The sequence below is a fragment of the Neomonachus schauinslandi genome, chromosome 5, assembly GCF_002201575.2.
Source record: "Neomonachus schauinslandi chromosome 5, ASM220157v2, whole genome shotgun sequence".
NCBI classification, from domain to species: domain Eukaryota; kingdom Metazoa; phylum Chordata; class Mammalia; order Carnivora; family Phocidae; genus Neomonachus; species Neomonachus schauinslandi.
The window spans coordinates 137161727-137182714 of NC_058407.1; the positions used below are offsets into that span (position 1 = coordinate 137161727).

The 20988-nt window shown below is 40.4% G+C and overlaps 1 protein-coding gene across 9 annotated transcripts in view; it reads right to left on the minus strand.

Annotated features, from left to right (window-relative positions):
- Positions 1-20988, minus strand: part of ZMYND11 (zinc finger MYND-type containing 11) — a 72767-nt gene that overhangs the window by 34883 nt on the left and 16896 nt on the right. For 5 of the 9 annotated variants that reach the window (XM_021690898.1, XM_044915558.1, XM_021690899.1 and 2 more), the window contains exons 2-3: positions 10867-11026; positions 1226-1387 (exon numbers count right to left, since the gene is read on the minus strand). In XM_021690898.1, the coding sequence (XP_021546573.1) occupies positions 1226-1387; positions 10867-11026 (322 nt within the window). The remainder of the gene's footprint in view (positions 1-1225; positions 1388-10866; positions 11027-20988) is intronic. The other 4 variants (XM_044915559.1, XM_044915562.1, XM_044915563.1 and 1 more) reach the window with 1 other exon arrangement.

Here is a 20988-nt window from a genome sequence, read left to right on the forward strand (position 1 = left end):
ATACCGAGGTAACACACTGAGCACGTACAGTAATGCTGGTGAGGTGAAGTATACCGACGTAACACACTGGGCGTGTACAGTGGTGCTGGTGAGGTCACGCATACCGAGGTAACACACTGGGCGTGTACAGTGGTGCTGGTGAGGTGAAGTATACCGAGGTAACACACTGAGCCTGAACACTAATGCTGGTGAGATGAGGTATACCGGGGTAATACACTGTGCATGTATAGGGTGCTGGTGAGATGAAGTATACTAAGAAAATACAAAGTCAAAGTTACTAAGACAGTACTAGAAGCTCATCATGCTGGCAGGAAATTCAGGACCAATACTGCAGAAGGGAAAAATTATTAAGATACAACTTTTTTACATTATAAATGAATATTCAACTCAAGTAATACAAAGTATATTCAGAAACTGAGCCCATGAGTAATCTGGGCAACTGGCATGGTTCCAAATACGGATCATAGCAATTACAAATACAAAACAATAGAGGTTGCAACAAAATAACCCCTTACTAATCACCGTCAGCGCCATATGCGGCGACATATTATGCAGGTGTCACACATCACTTGTACGCACACACACCACGTTCTACATCCAACAAGCACAGCCAGGTATACTTTTCACTGGGGAAATAACAGGAATGAAAATAATTGTGGAAAGGCCCTATTTTTCCTACGAGACTGTTTCATTTTGCTTTAAGTAATTAGAATGCTTTATATACAACGGTCCCATCCCTCCACCCTCCAAACAAAATACAAGCAAGGAATAAACTAACCCATGATATGACAAAAAATAAAGGCGACATTACATGGATATAAAATGGGAAGTAGATACAAAATGTTTCCAACAATGTGCCTTTTGCTGGCTGTGTTTCCTGAGTGGCGAGGACAGATTGAACCGAACCTGGTGTGGGAGACTATTCCTTGATTTCCAAAGGCTAGCCATGACAGGAGTCACACAATCCAGAGGCAAGTGTAACATAAGGGAAGAAAGTGTATTTTTATGTGACTGGAACTTTCTACAATCCATACCCTGAATATGTCAGGTGTTCTGGGGTATGCACTGACCAGTGCTGTGTTCATTCACCATCATTTCAGCAGATAACCCCCACCCTCCAGTCCATCATCCATTCACCTGGCACGCCCACCTGGGGTATCTTGCACAGCTATTATCAGTGAATTCCAACCCTCTGACCAGCACATGAAAGCTCATAGGTACTCACCCTGCATACTGGGCACTGCCAGTGACTACTGCTGTCTCTAAGCCTGTACTCATCAGACAAACACTTGGAATGATACACACGAAAACACAGGTCACATATCAACACCTCTCCAGGCAAATGGCATTCAAAACAATACCAGTCATGATTTTCTGTTTCCCAGTCCTACAAAAAATACAAAATAATTTCGTATGACATTTTGTCAATATCTGCAATAACTAAGAACAAAATTGAAACTAAAGTCTATCAGAAGTTAGGCATTAAAAACAATTTTAGACATTTACTGTGTTAAAACAAGAGGGAAAAAATACCTAGAAATTTGCTTCTTTAGAGTTTCTTTCCTAAACAATATTAATACTCAGAATATTTTAAGGTGATCTGATAGTAAAACCAGCCCAAATGAAGTAAGTCCAGAGCCAATCCCAGTTCTAACATTATCTTTCATTTTTTATATAATCTATGGAATAATTTCTTTAGTAAACTGAATACCCCAAACCAGTACCTACAGCTTAGTATTTCAAATAAACCAACCTCTGTTTTGTTCTGCATCTTAACAAAATATAGTAAGTACTTAGCACACTGTGGGAACAGAGAGAATAGTAGTAAATGGTGATGCTCACTATTCTTATCTTCTCATCCATGGTATTGGATGCTTTATTGAAAATAACATTAATCAGAATGTCCATGTTCTGACAGTTGTCAAATTTTCAGGGTCTGTTGAATTTGGAAAAATAAATTGAAAATGTGAAACTAAAGGTTTAATCACATTCTCCAAAGGACATTACCATAAAGAAACAAAAAAGGAAGTAGGCTTCTTTTCTTATTGGGACTATCCCCGGAAACAAACGAGCGCAAGGGCGGGTACTCTTGCACATTTTCTGTTACACTCTGTGTGTGAACAGCCAATGCCATTCAACTAGAAACAGGAAGATGTTACAAGTTGTCCTAATTTAGAACTAATTCATTAATTCATTCCTCATAAATATCACTCTTAGCTTTTATCAAAAAATACCTGTGTTAGAGTGATGGATTAACTCTCAACCTTCCTCTGTTGATGTGGTTAATAAATGAACAAGGGTGGAGCCCACACGTAGTGCAATCCAAGCCACTTTCAATGGGGACCCTGAAATTCCAGGCTTAAGCTCCACCATCATTTTTCTTTTCATAAATCACTGCCTACAGTCTGCTTCTGGGGTTGGGCAGCTTTCTTGTTTTCTCTTAGGTCAGTAACTCCCCCAACCCACGGGCTTCAGCGTGGGACTTGTCTAGGAAGCAGTGGTTCCTTTGGCACCAAAGGATTGGTGATAGTCCACACTTAACACAATCACTGCTTGACCTCACAAGGGGCCTACCACCCACTCCTTCAAAAGAGAAGTTCCCCAAGTTCATGTCTTCCTACCCATATTCAGAGTCATGGCTAGAGTACATTACCAAATTCTGCAAAAATGTAAATTTTTGGTTTGCTTTTTATTTAAAAAGTGGCCTTTATCAACCAAAGTAATAAAAAAGCATGACCATTTCTGGTTATTTGCTGCAGATTTGCTGCAAACTTATTTTGGTAGAGGGATTTCAGTCAGACTACTTAAAAAAATCGTAAGATATTGCTCTGACATTTGACCCTAATTTGCACATGGTAGAAGAAACGTAGCTCACCAAGCTGGACACAACACGTGCGTGTGGGCCCTGGCCATGACAACGGTCGTTGGGGGTGCCTGTCTCACAGGGCTCAGGTGGGAAGCTGCACGTAAGCTATTACAAGTTTTGTCTCATAAATTGTCGATAAATTAGGTTCAGCAAGGACAACACACTTTGGTCTATTTTCAATTAACAGAAGAACTCTTTCGCAGTTTGAAACAAAGTCTTTCAGAATATTTTCTTCACAGCTGTTCAGAAACATCTTAAAGGATTTCGATGGCTTTTATTTGACTTTTTATGAACAAAAGAAACCATCCTTCATCATTTGCATTTTTTATATTAATTCATCTTCCTGTAATTCTCAAAATGGGAACTGGATCACCAAGACAAGGCACACAGCTCAGGTCTCCCTAGTGCTTCCTGCCTTCTGACCCATCCCACCATGACACAACGAGGAAAGTGGATCTCTCTTCACCAAAGTGTATAATCCTAGACCTAGTTTTTCACAACTGTAGGAATGAATGTATAACTCAAATCAAGTAAAAGTAGAGAAACATGTGGATACCTGTTAATGTAACAGCATGTATGTGCTGTTCATTCTTTTAAGGATAGCAGTAGCTACTCAGAACATGTAACATGCAAAAGTCAAGTTCAAAGTTATTAGAGTTTGAATCCAGGAAATGTTGTTATGGGTATAAATGATATAAGCATGTTTGTTATAGGCAGAGTTGCCTACAGTTGTCTTTAAGTAAACACAATCCGTTGATATAGTACTTCTGAAATACTCAATGTGTGCCAAAAGGTAAGTGTGCATTTTCAGTGGATTTCACCAGATGTCAGCAAACTACTCTAGACAGAGCCTGATCGACAGCATATTATGTGAAATGACACTCCAATACTTCCAGAAAGTTTTAAAAATGCAAACCTACTAGCATAAAATCCAAGACTAGAAGCAATGTAAAGACAGTATGATCTTAATGAATAACTCTAGCAAGAATAAACTAAGATAGCCTAAAAAAAAAAGATGGAAATGTAATACAAAAAAAGGCAGAATTAAAAAGTAAAATAACATAGTGCAAAATCAGTTCACCTTGTTTGGGGTTGCTGTCCTGGAGAAAGGCTGCATACTGTAGGCCTTTCAAAATAAAAACAAAATAATCTTGGTCTCTCTACTACAACGTTGCTCATTATCAGGCAATACACAGAGCTAAAGGGATTTGGTACACAGTCAACTATTATTTGCTATACAACTTACATTATTTTGTTGATGATACCAATTGATAATCTATGAATGTGCTAATCATCAATGAAAAGACAGTAGCATGCAAATTCAAGACTCATTACTAGTTTAAGAGATAACTTTGACACTAACACAAAAGCTACAAATCGACAAAGAGAAAATTCAGAGAGAATTCATGTGCCATGAAACCTATAGTATGTTTGGGAAACATTTCACTGACAAATTCGGTGCCATTATAAATTTGCACAAGACCATGAATGTATGTCCTTTTGATGTGAAAGTGGCTCAAGGCTAGATTTTTTTTAAAACTTGGGAGTGATGAATGTGAACAAGGTAAACTCACTACTTGACCATGGTGTGAGGTTCACACAGGCTGTCTTCAGAACCTGGGAGAACAGAGTCCACCATCTAGAAGCAGCCTGCTGACCTACTCCGCCACCACGTACAGCATTTGCTTAAGACCCTAGAGCCACACTGGCTCAAATCCTGCCTCCAGCTTTGGGGGGCTCTGTGATCTGGGGCAGGATACTTAGCTTCTCTATGTATCATTTTCTATCTGTAAAATGAACAAAACAGTAGTGCCTCAATCAGAGGGTTTTTGTAAGGATGAAATGAGTTATGCTCAGAAAGTGCTAGCTGGTTACCGAGAGGATCTGCTGACGTACAAATGACTTGAGGACAAGTCACGTAACGACGTGGTGTTTGTAATAATACACGTGCGAGTTTCTTTTTCAGGACTTTAAGTTCCTGATGACAGCTGACACAGCATTTCTATAAGCCAGACAGAGCAAGACACACTGCTGACTGAGGGCTCGCTGGGAGAGCTGTGTCTGTAACTAGGCTTCCCAACCTGTAATCCACCCTCATCACATTCCAAAGAGATTCTAACCTTTAAAGTCATTCCTTACTTACATGTAATGAGCAGATAAATCTTACTTTATCAAATATGTGTTTGATGTGGTATTTAACATGGATACAATGCAAAACCAGTTAATCATTGAGAGCTAAGAATCTGATGATTAAATATCTCCAGTCATTTTAAATATTATTTTTTAAAAAAATAAAACTATTATAACACTGCTTAGTGAACTAGAATTTAGACAGAAGGAGGGAAAAAAAGGAACCACACACACACACACACACACACACACACACACACACAACCAGTCAAACAAAGCTGAATGGAATATAACAGGATAGCATGATCCAAAATGCTCTACTGAAGAGAATGGAAATTCTTTACCAAATCAAGAATAATTTCTAAGTACATTACAGTTTGAATACACATAGAACCATAGTACAATTGGTTTCTAGTTAATGAATAATCACAGACAATACTTCACTTTGTAAATAAGTGACTTTGTATATCTTTGCATCTGAGACAGGTAATGGATCTTTGGAAGAAATGTGTAGTTCTGCACATAATTAGCATAAATGTAATAAAATATATTTCACTTAAAAAAATCAATGGTATCCAAGGAGCTTGAAATTTTGCACTTAGGGTACTTACAACATATGATTGGTTAATTTTATGACAACTAAACCACAAAAATGCAAAGATCTAAATTTAAACATTTCTCAGTTCAATACTTGTATTTACAAAGTGGGCCGAGACGGTCAAGCTGCTTGAATTCAGCAGCTTCTCTTCGCATTTTTTCCAGAGCAAATCAAGAGAACACTTCTTGCTGTGGCTGTATGATGGTGTGACTTCTGAAGGAAAAGACACAGATGCAATCCTCTCTCATCTAAAAGATGTGAACGTAAAAGTTTCTAGAGGTATATAAACCACAGATGCTTTTAGACTGGCCATTTTGAATGTGGAGAAACAGAGTGATGGGGAAGTGTCTAATCTTGCCCCTCTGCAAATTAAGGCCAAATCCATGTATCCCCAGGAGAACATGTGATCCCTTCAAAGAAACCACAAAATGTGTATTTTCATTAATTATGCTTCTTTAATAAGTGTTAAAACCTTAAATACATGGGAAAAAGCAAAATATAAAGAATTCTATCTTTTCACCTAGGCCTACTTGGAAAGCAGCATGAGGTCCTGCTTCTCGGCAGGAGAATGTGCTTGGACTGACGCAGGGCACGGCAGCTAGGACCTGAGCTCCTGCGTGCAGGTGTGTCTGAGTCACCAGCAGGAAGCTGACCGAGGGCTCTAAGTGACAGTGCAAGGGGTCCCGGGGCAGCTGCTCTACAAACATACTGATTCTGAAATAGCAGTAATCGGGAAAGAAGAAATGAGACCTGAGCCCAGATCTGGGAGGTGAGTAAAAATTGTACTTTCACAGCACATGCCACTGATGTGAACTTTTAAGTCAACCCTGACACTGGTAACCAAATCACTTAGTGTCAGATCAAACGTACCTGTCAAATAATAAGGCTGAGCCACAACTCTGCACCAGAAACCATGAAGAAAGTGGGAAGTCATTAAAATAGATGGTATTACAACTGTCTCAGCATCGAAACACATATTTGATGTTTTATCCGCACATGATCCCTAGCTCAAGGCTACCTGCCCTACTAGATTGCACTGAATTCTTTTATAAGACCTTCCTATCTCTAGTGAGCACCTTCTGAGTTAGAAGTTAAAGGCATGAGAAATTAACGTCTTTCCTACAAAGGGAGCTACTAAATGCCAAATTCAGCCCAGCCAATGGTAACATTCTGCCCAAGAAATAGGTTTCTCAAGATGTGAGAATCACACATGGACTGAAGTAGCCCTCCATGCATATTTCTCCAGCACAAGCAGATGATGAAGCTATCTAGGAGAACATGCAAGATTGCTTTAAAAATCAAAAGAAAAAAGCCTTGATCTAACCAAACGTTGAATGGTCAGACAGCACAAGGTTTCACTGTGCCCTGGGTCTCTTGGCCTTGACTCAGATAATTTTGAAAGCTCTGAGAACTACTTCTAGAAGAATTACTTGGATCCTATGAGTGAGTATTCATGACATACAAATCTGGAAGAAAACTGTAGAAAATTTACAAGCGTGTCTCCCAGGTTCAGCAAGACTGTCATTTTAAAATTGGTTGGTACACAGATACTTTTGCTGCTTTGTTGACTAATATTTAAGCAAACCATTTAAAATTGAGAGTGGCCTCATTTTTAATAATTATGTTTTTCCTTCTGCTTTCTCAAATGGACATACTTAAAATATCACCAGGAAGATGCTTATCTACCGCCTAACTTTGTCACAGTTTCTCCCAGTGAATCACCACTTGGACAGGGCCTAGCGGTGGTTGGGATCAGAACCTCAATGTCCAGAAATCATTCCAGTCTGGCAGAAGGAACCTCAGTACAACAGAGGCCAGTCTTTGACTTATACAGGCTTCCTCTTCACAGATTATTTATAATTATATCCTGACATATTGTTAGCGTTAGGCAGTTATTACATGATTGCTAGGTTTAATAAAAATAGTGTTTAAGATATGCATATCTTTTAATTGTATCAGTTTTTAAAAATCAGCATCGGGAGAAAAGGCAGCCAAGGTGGAATACAAATGTGACCCCAACAGGCTCTCCGCTCAGTGACAGTGGAGCGGCGTGAGGACCACCTTCTCCTTCCCACCACAATGGCAGTAAAGACAAGTCCAACCTCCATGCTAACACAGAGTATCTCAGGAACATACCGTGGGGACTTACCAAGGGAAATCAGCTCTTGCCCACCTCTGAGCTACAGCTACTATTTTTAGAGAATATAGAAGGAAAAGAAGAGCTTTACTACCCATTTTTCAAATGACAAAACTTCCTGAGTAAAGAATATTTTAACTTCAGGGCACCTGGGGGGCTCAGTCAGTTAAGTGTCTGCGTTCAGCTCAGGTCATGATCTCAGGGTCCTGGGATCGAGTCCCTCATCGGGCTCCCTGCTCTGCGGGGAGCTTACCTCTCCCTCTCCCTCTGCTGCTGCCCCTGCTTGTGCTCTCTCTCGCTCACTCTCTCTCAAGTAAATAAAATCTTTTTAAAAAAAGAATATTTTAACTTCAAATTAAAGGTTTATAAAAAGGAATAAGCACAAAATTGTATGCCTTTCCTTCCCAAGACCGTGTATGTCTGCTCGACTTCTTCTCTTGACAGTGAGTCAGAAAGTCAACAGACAACAAGATGAGTAACTTACATCTTTCAATTTAAGAACTCAGTGTTCAGAGAATTATATGTACCAGGTATGTAAAGTATGAAGGAGGGCCCCAGCCTCAACTGCCAGCACGTGGGGCTGGCCCACAGAACACCTCTGTGCGAGTTAGAACAGGGGCCCTCCCCTGACGCTGGCTTCACTAGGGGAGACACATGGTGCCCGATGCGCGAGCGCTGCTGGCTATGGGGGATGAGTGCACGTCCGGGGTTGTGCGGGTCAGAACGGCCCCTACACAGCGGCCTGCATGCACAGACCACACGTCAGCTGTGTCCTTCTAGGGGACTCGGTGCGTGACCACGACAGCATGACAGCACTGGGAGCATGGGTTAATCCGGTCATGGGTTTGCGAGACACACACAATCTCATCACTCCATAGTTGCCCCTCAAACAAATCCAGTGTCTCGGGGAAACCTCTTTACACATCTACTTGTGTTTGAAGATACAGGCTTAAAAGTAAAAAGACCCTGATGACAATTTTTGCTTGTGTGCTTAGTAAGAAACGTGTTTTTGCTACACTATATATAGACATTTCTGAAGCATATTTATTTGCTGGCCAAAACTCGCTTTGAGTACATGGTTATATGCTTTATATAGATAATCTCACTTAATCCTTAAAACAATCAAGTGAAATACATATTAACATGCTCATATTACAGGTGAGGAATGAGGATCAGAGGTTAAGAAATTTCCCCAAGGTCACACAACAAAATAAACACGTGGGGTGGGATGGGGAACCCTCTCTGTTAACATATAAGACCTAACCTCTTTCTGCTACACTACACTGCTTCTGCATTTCTCGTACTTGCTTATTTTATAAACTAGGCACAATTTTCGTACACCTGGTTGCACTTGTAACATGCATACTTAGTGTAAGAAATGTTTGTAAGAACCAACCAGAATTAACAGAACCTGTACACTGGTTGTTTGATTTACATCTAAAATTTCATCTTGAAAAAAGAAAAAAGGGATGATGCTATAAATACGTGCAGTAAGGACACGTCCACGTACAATACAGAACACAGAGTCTAACGTAGCGGTGAAGGCGGGACAGCTCATTAGCTGCTCGTGGGAGTCAAACTCCCACCTGAAAAGGAAGAAAAGCTTATGGGGAGGCACAACCCTAAAAAGTAAGAAGTAAAATCTCTTGCATGAAAAATGTACACGTGGTGTACAAACCAAAATCCTGTGGATTAAGCTGCACTTACTATTGGTTGATTATATGTAGACCTCAGAAATTTCCATACTAAGTCTGTAAATTTCCAAGTGTTTGGGATTAGACATTTTCTATTACCTGAATTATTTTCAGTATATAATAAGCTATCAATTATCAAATGTCTGGTGGAGACAGGTTTAGATCACCTCACATTAAAATTATTGGGACTTGGCACCCAAAGTTTCTTTACTGGCAACAAAGCTCTACTTTTCTGAGAGGAAGTGAACAGAGAAATTATTATGATAGAAACATTCTCGCTTAAGTTTTCAAGAGAAAAGTTCAAGTGCACAGATCAAATGATACCAGTGAAATTAAACATTCTTTCCTCCACGTTTTCTATTTGTGGAAAGTGTGAATTTTCTTTCCTAAAACTTTGAAGGCACAGATTAAACTTAGAAACACAGTGTTACAACTGAACAACTTCTCTAACATTTAGACCAGCTGCCCCCAGAAAACATGCAGTCAGTCTGCTGCTCTGGGACCGGACAGCAAGCCTGTATGCGGTCACATCCGCCGTAGAGCCAGAAAGGGAAATACAATTCAAAATTCTTGGGAAAAGTTCCCACAAAGAACCAATTTTAAAATTTTGTGTCATTTTTATGACGTTGGAGAATTCATGATAAACACTCTCAAAACACCTACTTACTAAATCGATTCCTTTTAGAAACTAAAAAAAAAAAAAAAGTATCTATTATATTTGAAACCTATCATCTTTAAATGATGTTCCTTAGCAAATATTAAGACTTTTCTAATCAAGGTATTAGAAATAGCAAAGGCCAATAAAGGTGGGAATATAAAAATATTACACACGAAACCAATGTTTACACATAAGAAACAAATGCCCAAGGTTCCAAGTAAAAGATTAAAATGTCCTCACTTAGAAGGGGAGTCAAAGTAAGAACTAGGCAAAATATAAAGAAAACGAGCTTTGTCTTTCCTGATTTCTGCTGGAGCGCCACCAAACCGGTTATGGTCACGGTCAGTGAGGATACCATCCAAGGAACCATAGTTCCTGCAGAAACCCTACTGACAGGTGGCCCTGGGCGCAGACGACATCAGCCCAGGATGAGAGTCTCCCGTTCACTCTGTCTAGATAGCATCGACATTATCCTACATGAAACAGTCTGCACTAACATTTACTGAAGAAAACAGAAGACCATTAGTTACGTGTACAGTAAAGAGGACTTTTAGTTTTCAGATTCAAGGGAACTTAGAGAAAGGAGCCTCTTTGTAGAAGTGAGTTTCCTCCTAAAGAAGAGGAAATTACCCATCCTGCCAACGTAGGCCCTCCATGTTAATAAGAAACACTGAAGTGAAATACTAGTAAACTTCTAAAAATGAATTACTATGGGTTGTAGTTAAATAATGTTCAAAGACTTAAAGTCAGCATCTCCAAATTTATCAAATAAAATATACTTACAATCTCATCTCCTGGCAACCAGTATCCTTCCTGCTCAATACCAGCTTTTGAGCCTTTGCAGCCCACTGTTAGGGTTTCGACAATGAGACCATCTTTCACAGCCAGGCTCAGCTGACGCGTGGTCTCTTTTGGATGCATACCGTGGACTCGAGACATGTACCTGAGTACAGAGGAAAAACAAATTAAAAACCCCTTAGGACTCGACAATAAATAAATCCACAAGGGTGATTTATTGCTCCTTTGTTACTACTCGTACTTACGAGGGCCCTACCGAAGAAACAAAGTCCTGGATATTTGTCTTTTAATTATCACGCTATTTTAAAGCTTAATTCTATTTGTATATTTAGAGGAGTATTTGTTCAAAACAGTCCTTACGGAGCAAACGGAAATCACTTAACAGACTTTAGTCTAACATCCCACGCAGCTCTGGCCTCTGCAGCGACTCACACTCTCAGTCTGCAAATTCAGAATTCAGAATGTTATCATTTCCAGTCCCAAGACTTCTGAATATAAAATACCCGGACTCAAAACTTAGGAAATGACACTAAAGAACGTGTAAGAATTACATGACTGGCTGCTGACATATAAAGAAACAAGAATGTATGTTGGGATCCATTACGCAAAAATGTGATTTTCAATGAAATATACTTTGGATTGGATCACTACACAGAATCCCTGATTTACAGTCATATGGCATTTTACTCAATTTTAAGAATATGTACTATTTCAAACACACTCTGGACCACAGAGAATACTACTGGAGGGTCCCTTGTATTCGCTGGTTCTATGAACTCATGTTAACATGAGGGCACATTTGCTTCATTGCTTGTTTCTTAAGGACAATGTTACAGATATATTTGAATTTGTGCTATTTTCCCATTCCTTCCATTCAAACCCCAACACCCTCCACCAGGAGGCTCCTGGACATCCACACACAAGGCATGGAACAAGGTGAACCAGGCCAGCCGCAGCCTCCCCAGAGAGGCGCTGGGTGTACAAGACGTAGGGGCAACGCCTACAAGATTCATCTGTCATTTCAGTATCAAAGCCTTCGCAACAACAAATGCAAGTACTCGTCATGGAACCACCTTCCAAATTCAAAGGACACATTTCAATGAAGAAAAATAGTGAACCCCAACTGAGGACTGATGAACGTGCAGTGTGTAGCAGACAACGGTTTTCTGTTCACAAGATCACGAACTTGTCAAAGATGCTGCTCCGTCTGTCAGTGCAGGTAGCTGGAGGGTTCAGGAGGAGAGGAGGGGGTGACGGTGAGTGTACCTCAGCCTTGACCAACTGACCTGCAAACATAACCACCAGGGCCCTGGGAGAGACCTGGAGGCTGACGGACAGCCCGAGGGGAGAAGGCGGGTCGCTGGTGCAGCTTGACTCTGATGTAGAAAGTCAGGGCTAGTGAAATCACCAAGTCCAGCGTGGGGGGGAGGTGGGGGCGGGGCAGGGACATGGGCCAAGGCGAACGTGTCCTAACGTCCTCACCATTCACGGGAGGGAGCCAACAGAGAAGACCTCAAGAATGAAGTATTCCATCCAAATTTATAAAGGTAACCCTCAGAACAAAAATTCAAACATTCTAAATTATCTGAACTCATAAAAAAAAAAAATATGCAGTGAAACATAAAAACACCAAAAGAAACAACAGAAACGGAAAGCATATCACATATGATGACAGGACCAAAACCAACTTTGTCTGTTTAATAAGTACACATTGGCTAAACTCCACAGTACAAAAAAGACAGACTGGGGCGCCTGGGTGGCTCAGTTTGTTAAGCGACTGCCTTCGGCTCAGGTCATGATCCTGGAGTCCCTGGATCGAGTCCCGCATCGGGCTCCCTGCTCGGCAGGGAGTCTGCTTCTCCCTCTGACCCTCCCCCCTCTCATGTGCTCTCTCTCTCTCTTTCTCTCTCTCAAATAAATAAATAAATAAAATCTTTAAAAAAAAAAAAAAGACAGACTGAATCACAACACCAAAAACAGAGTCTACATGACACACTTCTAAAGTGACTGAGAAAAACGAGGCAAGAACGGGCACAGGCACATCAGAAATGCAATCCAAACGAAGCAGAGACCAGCACGGCAACCAACAGGATTTGGAATCTAGGATAAGAATTGTTGGCTCAGTCGGTTGGGCGTCTGCCTTCGGCTCAGGTCATGATCCCGGGGTCCTGGGATCGAGCCCCGCATCGGGCTCCCTGCTCCGTGAGAAGCCTGCTTCTCCCTCTCCCACTCCCCCTGCTTGTGTTCCCTCTCTGGCTGTGTCTCTCTGTCAAATAAATAAATAAAATCTTTAAAAAAAATAAACTATTAGAAATAATAAGGAGGGGCGCCTGGGTGGCTCAGTCGTTAAGCGTCTGCCTTCGGCTCAGGTCGTGATCCCGGGGTCCTGGGATCGAGCCCCGCATCGGGCTCCCTGCTCGGCGGGAAGCCTGCTTCTCCCTCTCCCACTCCCCCCGCTTGTGTTCCCTCTCTCGCTGTGTCTCTCTCTGTCAAATAAATAAAATCTTAAAAAAAAAAGAAAGAAAGAAAAACAGGGCATAGGTTGTAGCAAAGACTGTAGGAAATAAAGGAAATATTGACAGGAATACAGAATTATGAGACTTCACCTCTCTCCATCCACAAAAACATCCAGCAGACGAAAACTAGGTATTTATACAGAAGACCTAGTTAACAAGGCAGATCTAGTTCAATTTATTCTGAAACCCAAAACATACCTTCAGCAGGTCAAAGGAAAATTCATTAAAGGTGAGCATAAAACGAGACACAAAAACAACCTTATTTTATTTAAGATTTTATTTATTTGTTTATTTGATAGAGAGAGTGTGTGTGTGTGTGTGTGCACGCGCGCGTGCGCACAGGGGGAGGAGTAGAGGGAGAGGGAGAAGCAGACTCTGCTGAGCACGGAACCTGACGAGGGGTTCGATGCCACGACCCTGAGATCATGACCTGAGCTGAAACCAAGAGTCCGATGCTTCACCAACTGAGCCCAGGTGCCCCCCAAACAACTTTATTTTAGATTCCAAAAGGGCAGACACTTGCTCCTTGCAGTGAAAGTAAACCATGTATTAATAACAACTGGAAAACTCTCATAAACCAGTGAATCAAAAAGGTTATCTAAAAACTGCAAAAAAAAAAAAATCTAAGCACAGTAACTAAAAAGCTAAAGCAGAGCCAGTTAAAAAATAAAAACCGAAAACTAATATTAGTCCAAGAGCCCCTTAAGGGAAAAACAGAGACATCACTAGCTAATCGAATCAACAGTGAAGACACAAAGCACAAAAACATATAAACTAAGAAATGTCTACAGAGCCAGCGCCAAATGTAACAAAGAAATTAAAATAATTATAAGCAACTATTTTGTTCATTTCTGTGTAAAAAGAGAAGATAAACACTATAATTTTCTAGGAAAATATAAATGGTCAAAACTTGACCACAGAAAAAACAGAATACTTGAAATGAACAATTTCCAAAGAAATTAATAGAGGAAGTTGGCAAAGAACTTTCTTAGAAAAACACCAGGAAGGGACATATTCACAAGGCAATTCTATCAAACTCTTAACGGCCAGATAACTCCAATGTGATTTAAACTTTTCTGGTACATAATAAAAAAGGGAAGCTAGGAATCTAGAATAATGGTAACAAACCCCTACAAAAATAGCACAGAAAAACCAGTGTTCCACAGGAACACTATAAAAACCTTAAATATTTCAATTGACAAAATAATACTAAGTATTAATATAAGACAGATGTTAATATATTAACACACTCCAAAAGTCAAAAGAATACACCATAACCAAGTGTTTAATTCCAGGATTTCTCTGAAGATTTAGTATTATGAAGAAATCTATAAATACGATTCATCCCACTGATAAATCAAAAGTGAGAAATCATGAAGATTTCTATATGTATTAAAAAGTCATTTAGTGAAATTCAACAACCTGCCTCTAACAAAATGGAATGAGTAAATACTTCCTTAACCTGATCAGGAATATTCAAAGATGACTTTAACACTCTGCCAAAAGAAATAACCAGCACAGCTGGAATAAAGAAATGGTGTAAAAGTTGGTAAAGATTTTAAATGATCATTATTTGCAGATTACATATCTAGAAAACAAAGGAAAATCAGCTGACATACTATTTTAAATAACCAAATAATATAATCAATTATTTGTGTGGATACAAACTAATAAAACTAAAATTAATAGCATTCATATATACAAACCAAAAACACAGGAGATTTAAAATAAGACCCCAATTATTTACAAGAGCAATAAGAAAGACAGTAATACATAGTGATAAACAGGAAAAATGACAAGATCTGGATGAAAAAAATTCTGAAATGTGACAGAGGAGAAGACAGAGATGGAGACATACGCCTGATATATGAATGGAAGATAACAAAATCCGAATTGCCCCTAAGATAATTTAATTAAGTGCCACCACAAAGTGGGCAAATTAGTGCTAAAGTTCTATACAGAATTAAAAAAGAACTTCCCAAGAAAATTCTTTCAGGGCAATATGAGATATTAAAACATTATAGAGCCAAAGTAATTAAACTTGTGCATGAACAGCAGGCCAAGGAACGAACACAAAGTCCAGAAAGAGACCCAAATACACATTTTGATTATGATCAAAGTGCCATTCAAATTAGCGGGGGAAAGATCAATCAATCAACACATGACATTAGGACAAGGGTTTCAATGACTTGAAAAAAGAATAAAGATGGAGCCCTGCCTTAGTCTGTGGCTGCCCATCAGTAAATTCTGAATCAGTCAGATTTAAAGATTAAAAAGAAAACCACACAATCATTAGAAGAAAAACATGGGAGAGCAATCATGGTGTGAGAAAAACATTCCTAATAGGAAACAAAAGCTGGAGTGATTTAAGAAAAGACTGAACAATTTACATAAAATCAGCAATTTCTACATAGCAGAAAAACAGGATAACCAAAGTTAAAATCACAAATGCTAACCTGGTGAAAACAATGAATCATGGATCACTACATCAAAAACTAATGATGTATTATATGGTGACTAACAAAAATAAAATAAAATAAAATATAATAAAATATAATAAAATAAAATAAAAACAAAAAACAAATGCTAACCTGGGAAATGTATTTGTAATACATATAACCGAAAGACCTAATTTAAGTTCTACATACTCCTAATGTGTTTTTAAAAATCCTAACTACTGGGGCGCCTGGGTGGCTCAGTTGGTGAAGCGTCAGCCTTCGACTCAGGTCATGATCTCAGGGTCCTGGGATCGAGTCCCACTTCGGGCTTCCTGCTCAGCAGGGAGCCTGCTTCTGCCTCTCCCCTGCTCATGCTCTCTCTCTCTCTTTGTATCTTTACGTCTCAAATGAATATATAAAATCTTAAAAAAAAAAAAAAAAGCCTAACTACTAAGAAAAAAACACAAGAGAACCTTCTGTATCTGTCGTGTTCATGAAGATGCTGCACCGACAGACGAGGCTTGGTGGGCAGCGCCTCACTGGGGACACTAAAGGAACACCACCCCGCAAGGCAAACATCTACTGAGCAGAAACATGTTCACCTGGGAGCCACCACGTCTGGAAATTCATCCTACAGGTAGACATGTGTGAAATAACACGTATACAAGACAGGAAATCCATGTTAGCATTGTTGCCAACAAGATTAGAAAGGATCTAAACATGAATCTTAGGGGACTGGCTAAATTGTAATACAGCCATACAAAGAATTATTGTAGAATCATTAAAAAATGAAGCAGTGTTGTAGATGTTAGGATAATGTAAGCTCTAAGGTATATTATGTTTAAAAAAATTAGGGTATAACGGCTAACATCCAACACATATAAAGAACATACAACTCAGTAACAAAGAGACAAACAATCCAATTATAAAATGGCGGGGGGGGCGAGGGTGGCTCAGTCTTTAAGCGTCTGCCTTTGGCTCAGGTCATGATCCCGGGGTCCTGGGATCAAGCCCCCCGCATCAGCACCCTGCTCCGCGGGAAGCCTGCTTCTCCCTCTCCCACTCCCCCTGCTTGTGTTCCCTCTCTTGCTGTGTCTCTGTCAAATAAATAAATAAAATCTTTTTAAAAAATGGCAAGGGGTGTCTGGGGGGTGTAGTCGGGGAAGCGTCTGCCTTCGGCTCAGATCATGATCCCAGGGTCCTGGGATTGAGTCCGGCATCGGGCTCCCTGCTCATCGGTGAGTCTGCTTCTCCCTCTGCCTCTGTGATCTCTCTCCCTTTCACTCTCTCTCAAATAAATAAAAGCTTTAAAAAAAAAAAATGGTGAAACATCTGAACCGACACTTCCAAAAACGACATAAAGATGGCCAGCAGGTATACAAACAGATGCTGAACACCACTAATCACCAGGGTAATGTAAGGCAAAAACCAACCCCCCCCCATGCACACCACACACACACGCACACACCCACCACACCCACCCATGCACATGCACACATACACCATGCACAGGCGCGCACATGCACCACACGCACACACGTGCACACCCAACATACACCACACACACGCATGCACACGCACGTGCATGTGCACACCCAACACACACACAAACACACCTCAAGCTCACAGAGAACAGACTGGTGGTGGCCAGAGGTGGGAAGTTGCGGTGGGGGATGAAATGGGTCAAAGGTATCAACTCTCAGCCACAAAATAAAGGTCATGGGGGTAAAATGCATGTGCTTATAGTTAACAATACTGTACTGCATATTCAAAAGTTGCCAAGAGGTAGATCTTAAAAGTCCTCATCACAGGAAAAAAAATGTTTTTTCTAACTATGCAAGGTGATGAATGTGAACTAGATGTACTGTGGTCACAGTACAGTTGACCCTTGAACAACATGAGGTTAAGGGCGCTGACCCCAGCACAGTCAAAAATCCACATATAACTTCTGACTTCCCAAAATATAACTACTAATAGCCCATTGCTGACCAGAAGCCTAACTGATAACATAAACAGTCAATTCACTCATATTCTGCATGTTCAATGGACTACATACTATCTTCTTACAATAGGGCAGAAAAAGGAAAGTGTTACCAAGAATCTTATGAGAAAATACATTTACAGTACTATCCCAGCTTAAAAAAAAAAAAAAAACTTGTTTATAAGTGGATCCTTGTAGTTCAAACCCATGTGGTTCAAGGGTCGGCTGTATATACAGATACTGAATCATGTTGAGCACCTGAAGCTAATCTGTTATTTATATATTATACCTCAATTTAAAAAGAAAAAGGAAAAAAGGTGGTAAATAAAATCATGGTATAAAATGGTAGTTTCTCAAAAACATTCTAGGATCATGTCTGTACTTGCATAAGTTCTAGAGGTGGATGCAGGAGGGTTAAGAGAGAGAACTGGGCAGCTCAGAGAGCAGGGGCAGGGTGCAGACCTCTTTCCACCGTGCCCTCGTCAGGCCTGCGTCTGTCCCTCTATTGTTCAAAAGCAGCCTCTATCCACCACCCCTGCAGTGATGTCGGCAAGCCTTCGACACCAGTGTGCCCATCATGGGCAGGCCCCCCTTTCTTCTCAAACTCATCTTGGCTCTTCCTGCTCATTTATTCATCCATAATAATTTTAAAACCAGTTTGCCAAGATCCATGAAAAAGGTTGAAATTTTGATTAATTTGAGAATAAATATCATTACAACACTAAGTCTTTCCTCTGATGAACTTGGTACATCTGTTCATTTATATCTTCTATGTTTTTAACAAAGTTTTATAATTTTTCTCCCTAAAATTCTTGCATGCTTTTTGTGATTTTTTTCCCTAGGTACTGCGTATTTTCTGTTTCTTTTGAAAAGGGGATTTTATTTTATATATTATTTTCTGGCTGGTGGTTCCTACAGCTCCCGAGGAACTGTGCTAACCTCTCACCCGGACCTGCAGCACAGCACTGCCAGGTGGTAACGTGGGTACCCTCGTTGCAGACTTTGCAAAGGATTCTTGTAATAGTTCACCATTAAACCTGACACCTGCTGAAGGGGGTGTTTTATCAAACATAAATAAACACAATTACAATACGATGCTGCTAAGGAAATTCCGTTCCAGTCCCAGTTTGCTGTTTTGTTTTAACAAGAATGGCACACATCGCATTACTCCTGGAAGGACTTGACCCCACTGACGTGTACCACCCAGAAGGCACGCAAACAGCTGTACAACATGCAGTAGAGACCCAGAAGAGCTGTTTTCTCTTTACTGGTGGCGTATGGGGTCAGTGGAAGGCAGCTGTGCCATCCTTGGGGACGGAGGGGTTATACACAGAAGGCCACGGGGCAGACTCAGGGGGCCCCTTCCACAGGGACAGGATGACCAGCAGCACGCATGGATGAAGGACCAGTTCTCCCTAGAACAAGGGAACCATCACAGCCTGGGGAGATAACAGCTCCACGGAAGGGTTTGTGTTTTCTTTCTTTCTTTCTTTTTTATTTAAACTCAATTAGCCAATATATAGTACACATCATCAGTTTCAGATGTAGTGTTCAACTATTCATCAGTTGTGTATAACACCCAGTGCTCATCATATCACGTGCCCTCCTTAATGCCCATCACCCAGTTACCTCATCCATCCCCTCCCTTCTGTAACCCTCAGTTTGTTTTCCCGAGTCACGAGTCTCTCAGGGTTTGTCTCCCTCTGATTTCCTCCCAGTTTTCCCAGCAGCAGTGACCACAATAGCCAAACCGTGGAAGGAGCCGAGATGCCCTTCAACAAATGAATGGATAAAGATGTGGTTCATATACACAAGGGAATATTACTCAGCCATCAGAAAGGATGAATACCTACCATTTGCATCAACATGGATGGAGCTGGAGGGGATTATGCTAAGGGTTTGTGCTTTCTGAATGAGAAGTTTGGGTTTAGGCAATTTAGAATAAGGGGTAAGTAAGTGATTAGTATGCATTTAAAAGCTTTGGCTAGGAGTGCCTGGGTGGCTCAGTTGGTTTAAATAAATAAATCAATCTTCAAAGAGAGAGAGAGAGCACGAACGCAGGAGGAGGGGGAGAGATGCAGACTCTCTGCTGAGCACAGAGCTGGAAGTGGGGCTCAATCCCAGGACCCTGAGGATCCCATGACCCTGAGATTATGACCTGAGCCAAAGTCAACTCGGACACTTAACTGACTGAGCCACCCAGGTGCCCCAACAAATTATTTTAGATACTGCTTTGCATAAAATTGGCGTTCAAGAAATGCTTCTTGGATATATAAATGAGTAACAGAGAATTTCAACATCATCTTTTAAATTTTTTATTTTATTTTATTTAAGATTATTTATTTATTTGAGAGAGAGAATGAGAGAGAGCACATGAGAGGGGTTAGGGTCAGAGGGAGAAGCAGACTCCCCGCCGAGCAGGGAGCCCGATGCGGGACTCGATCCAGGGACTCCAGGATCGTGACCTGAGCTGAAGGCAGTCGCTTAACCAACTGAGCCACCCAGGCGCCCTAAATTTTTTATTTTAAATTAATTCTAGACTTGCAAGAGAGTTGCAAAAACAGTCCAGTCCCCATGTCCTTTACCCAGCTGTACCTAACGTTAACGTCTTAAAAAAGTCTAATTATCAAAAGTTCTTAATTTTCCCCTTAAAATTTATTTTTTTAATTGAGATACAATTCACATAGAACATAGTTTCAGGTATATGAGATAAGGATGCAGTATTTGCACATACACTGCAAAATAATGCCCACAGTAAGTGTGGTGGACACGTCAACGTTTCTTAGACTCATTATTACCGCTGCACAATGTAGCCCCCTGGCACTTTAAACTACAGACTTTATTCAGGCTTCACCCGTGTTTCTACTATTCTTTTTTCTGTCCCAGGGGCCAAATTCAGGATGTCTCAATATAGGATGTTATGAGCTTAAAAAGCATCCAAAATTGAAACATGTGATCATAAAAAATATTTTAAGTAGGAAGAAAAATGAGTAATGACTAGCTCCGCCCCACTGAGATTATTAAGAAATACTCTACTGGAGCAGGGACAATAATGAGGTTGGCACTAAATCTTATCATTGCTGACAGTTACGGCAATTTAAAAACAATGAGGCTGGACAGAAACATTCAAATCAAAGAACAGTACAAAAGATCAGAATATCTAGAAACAGGT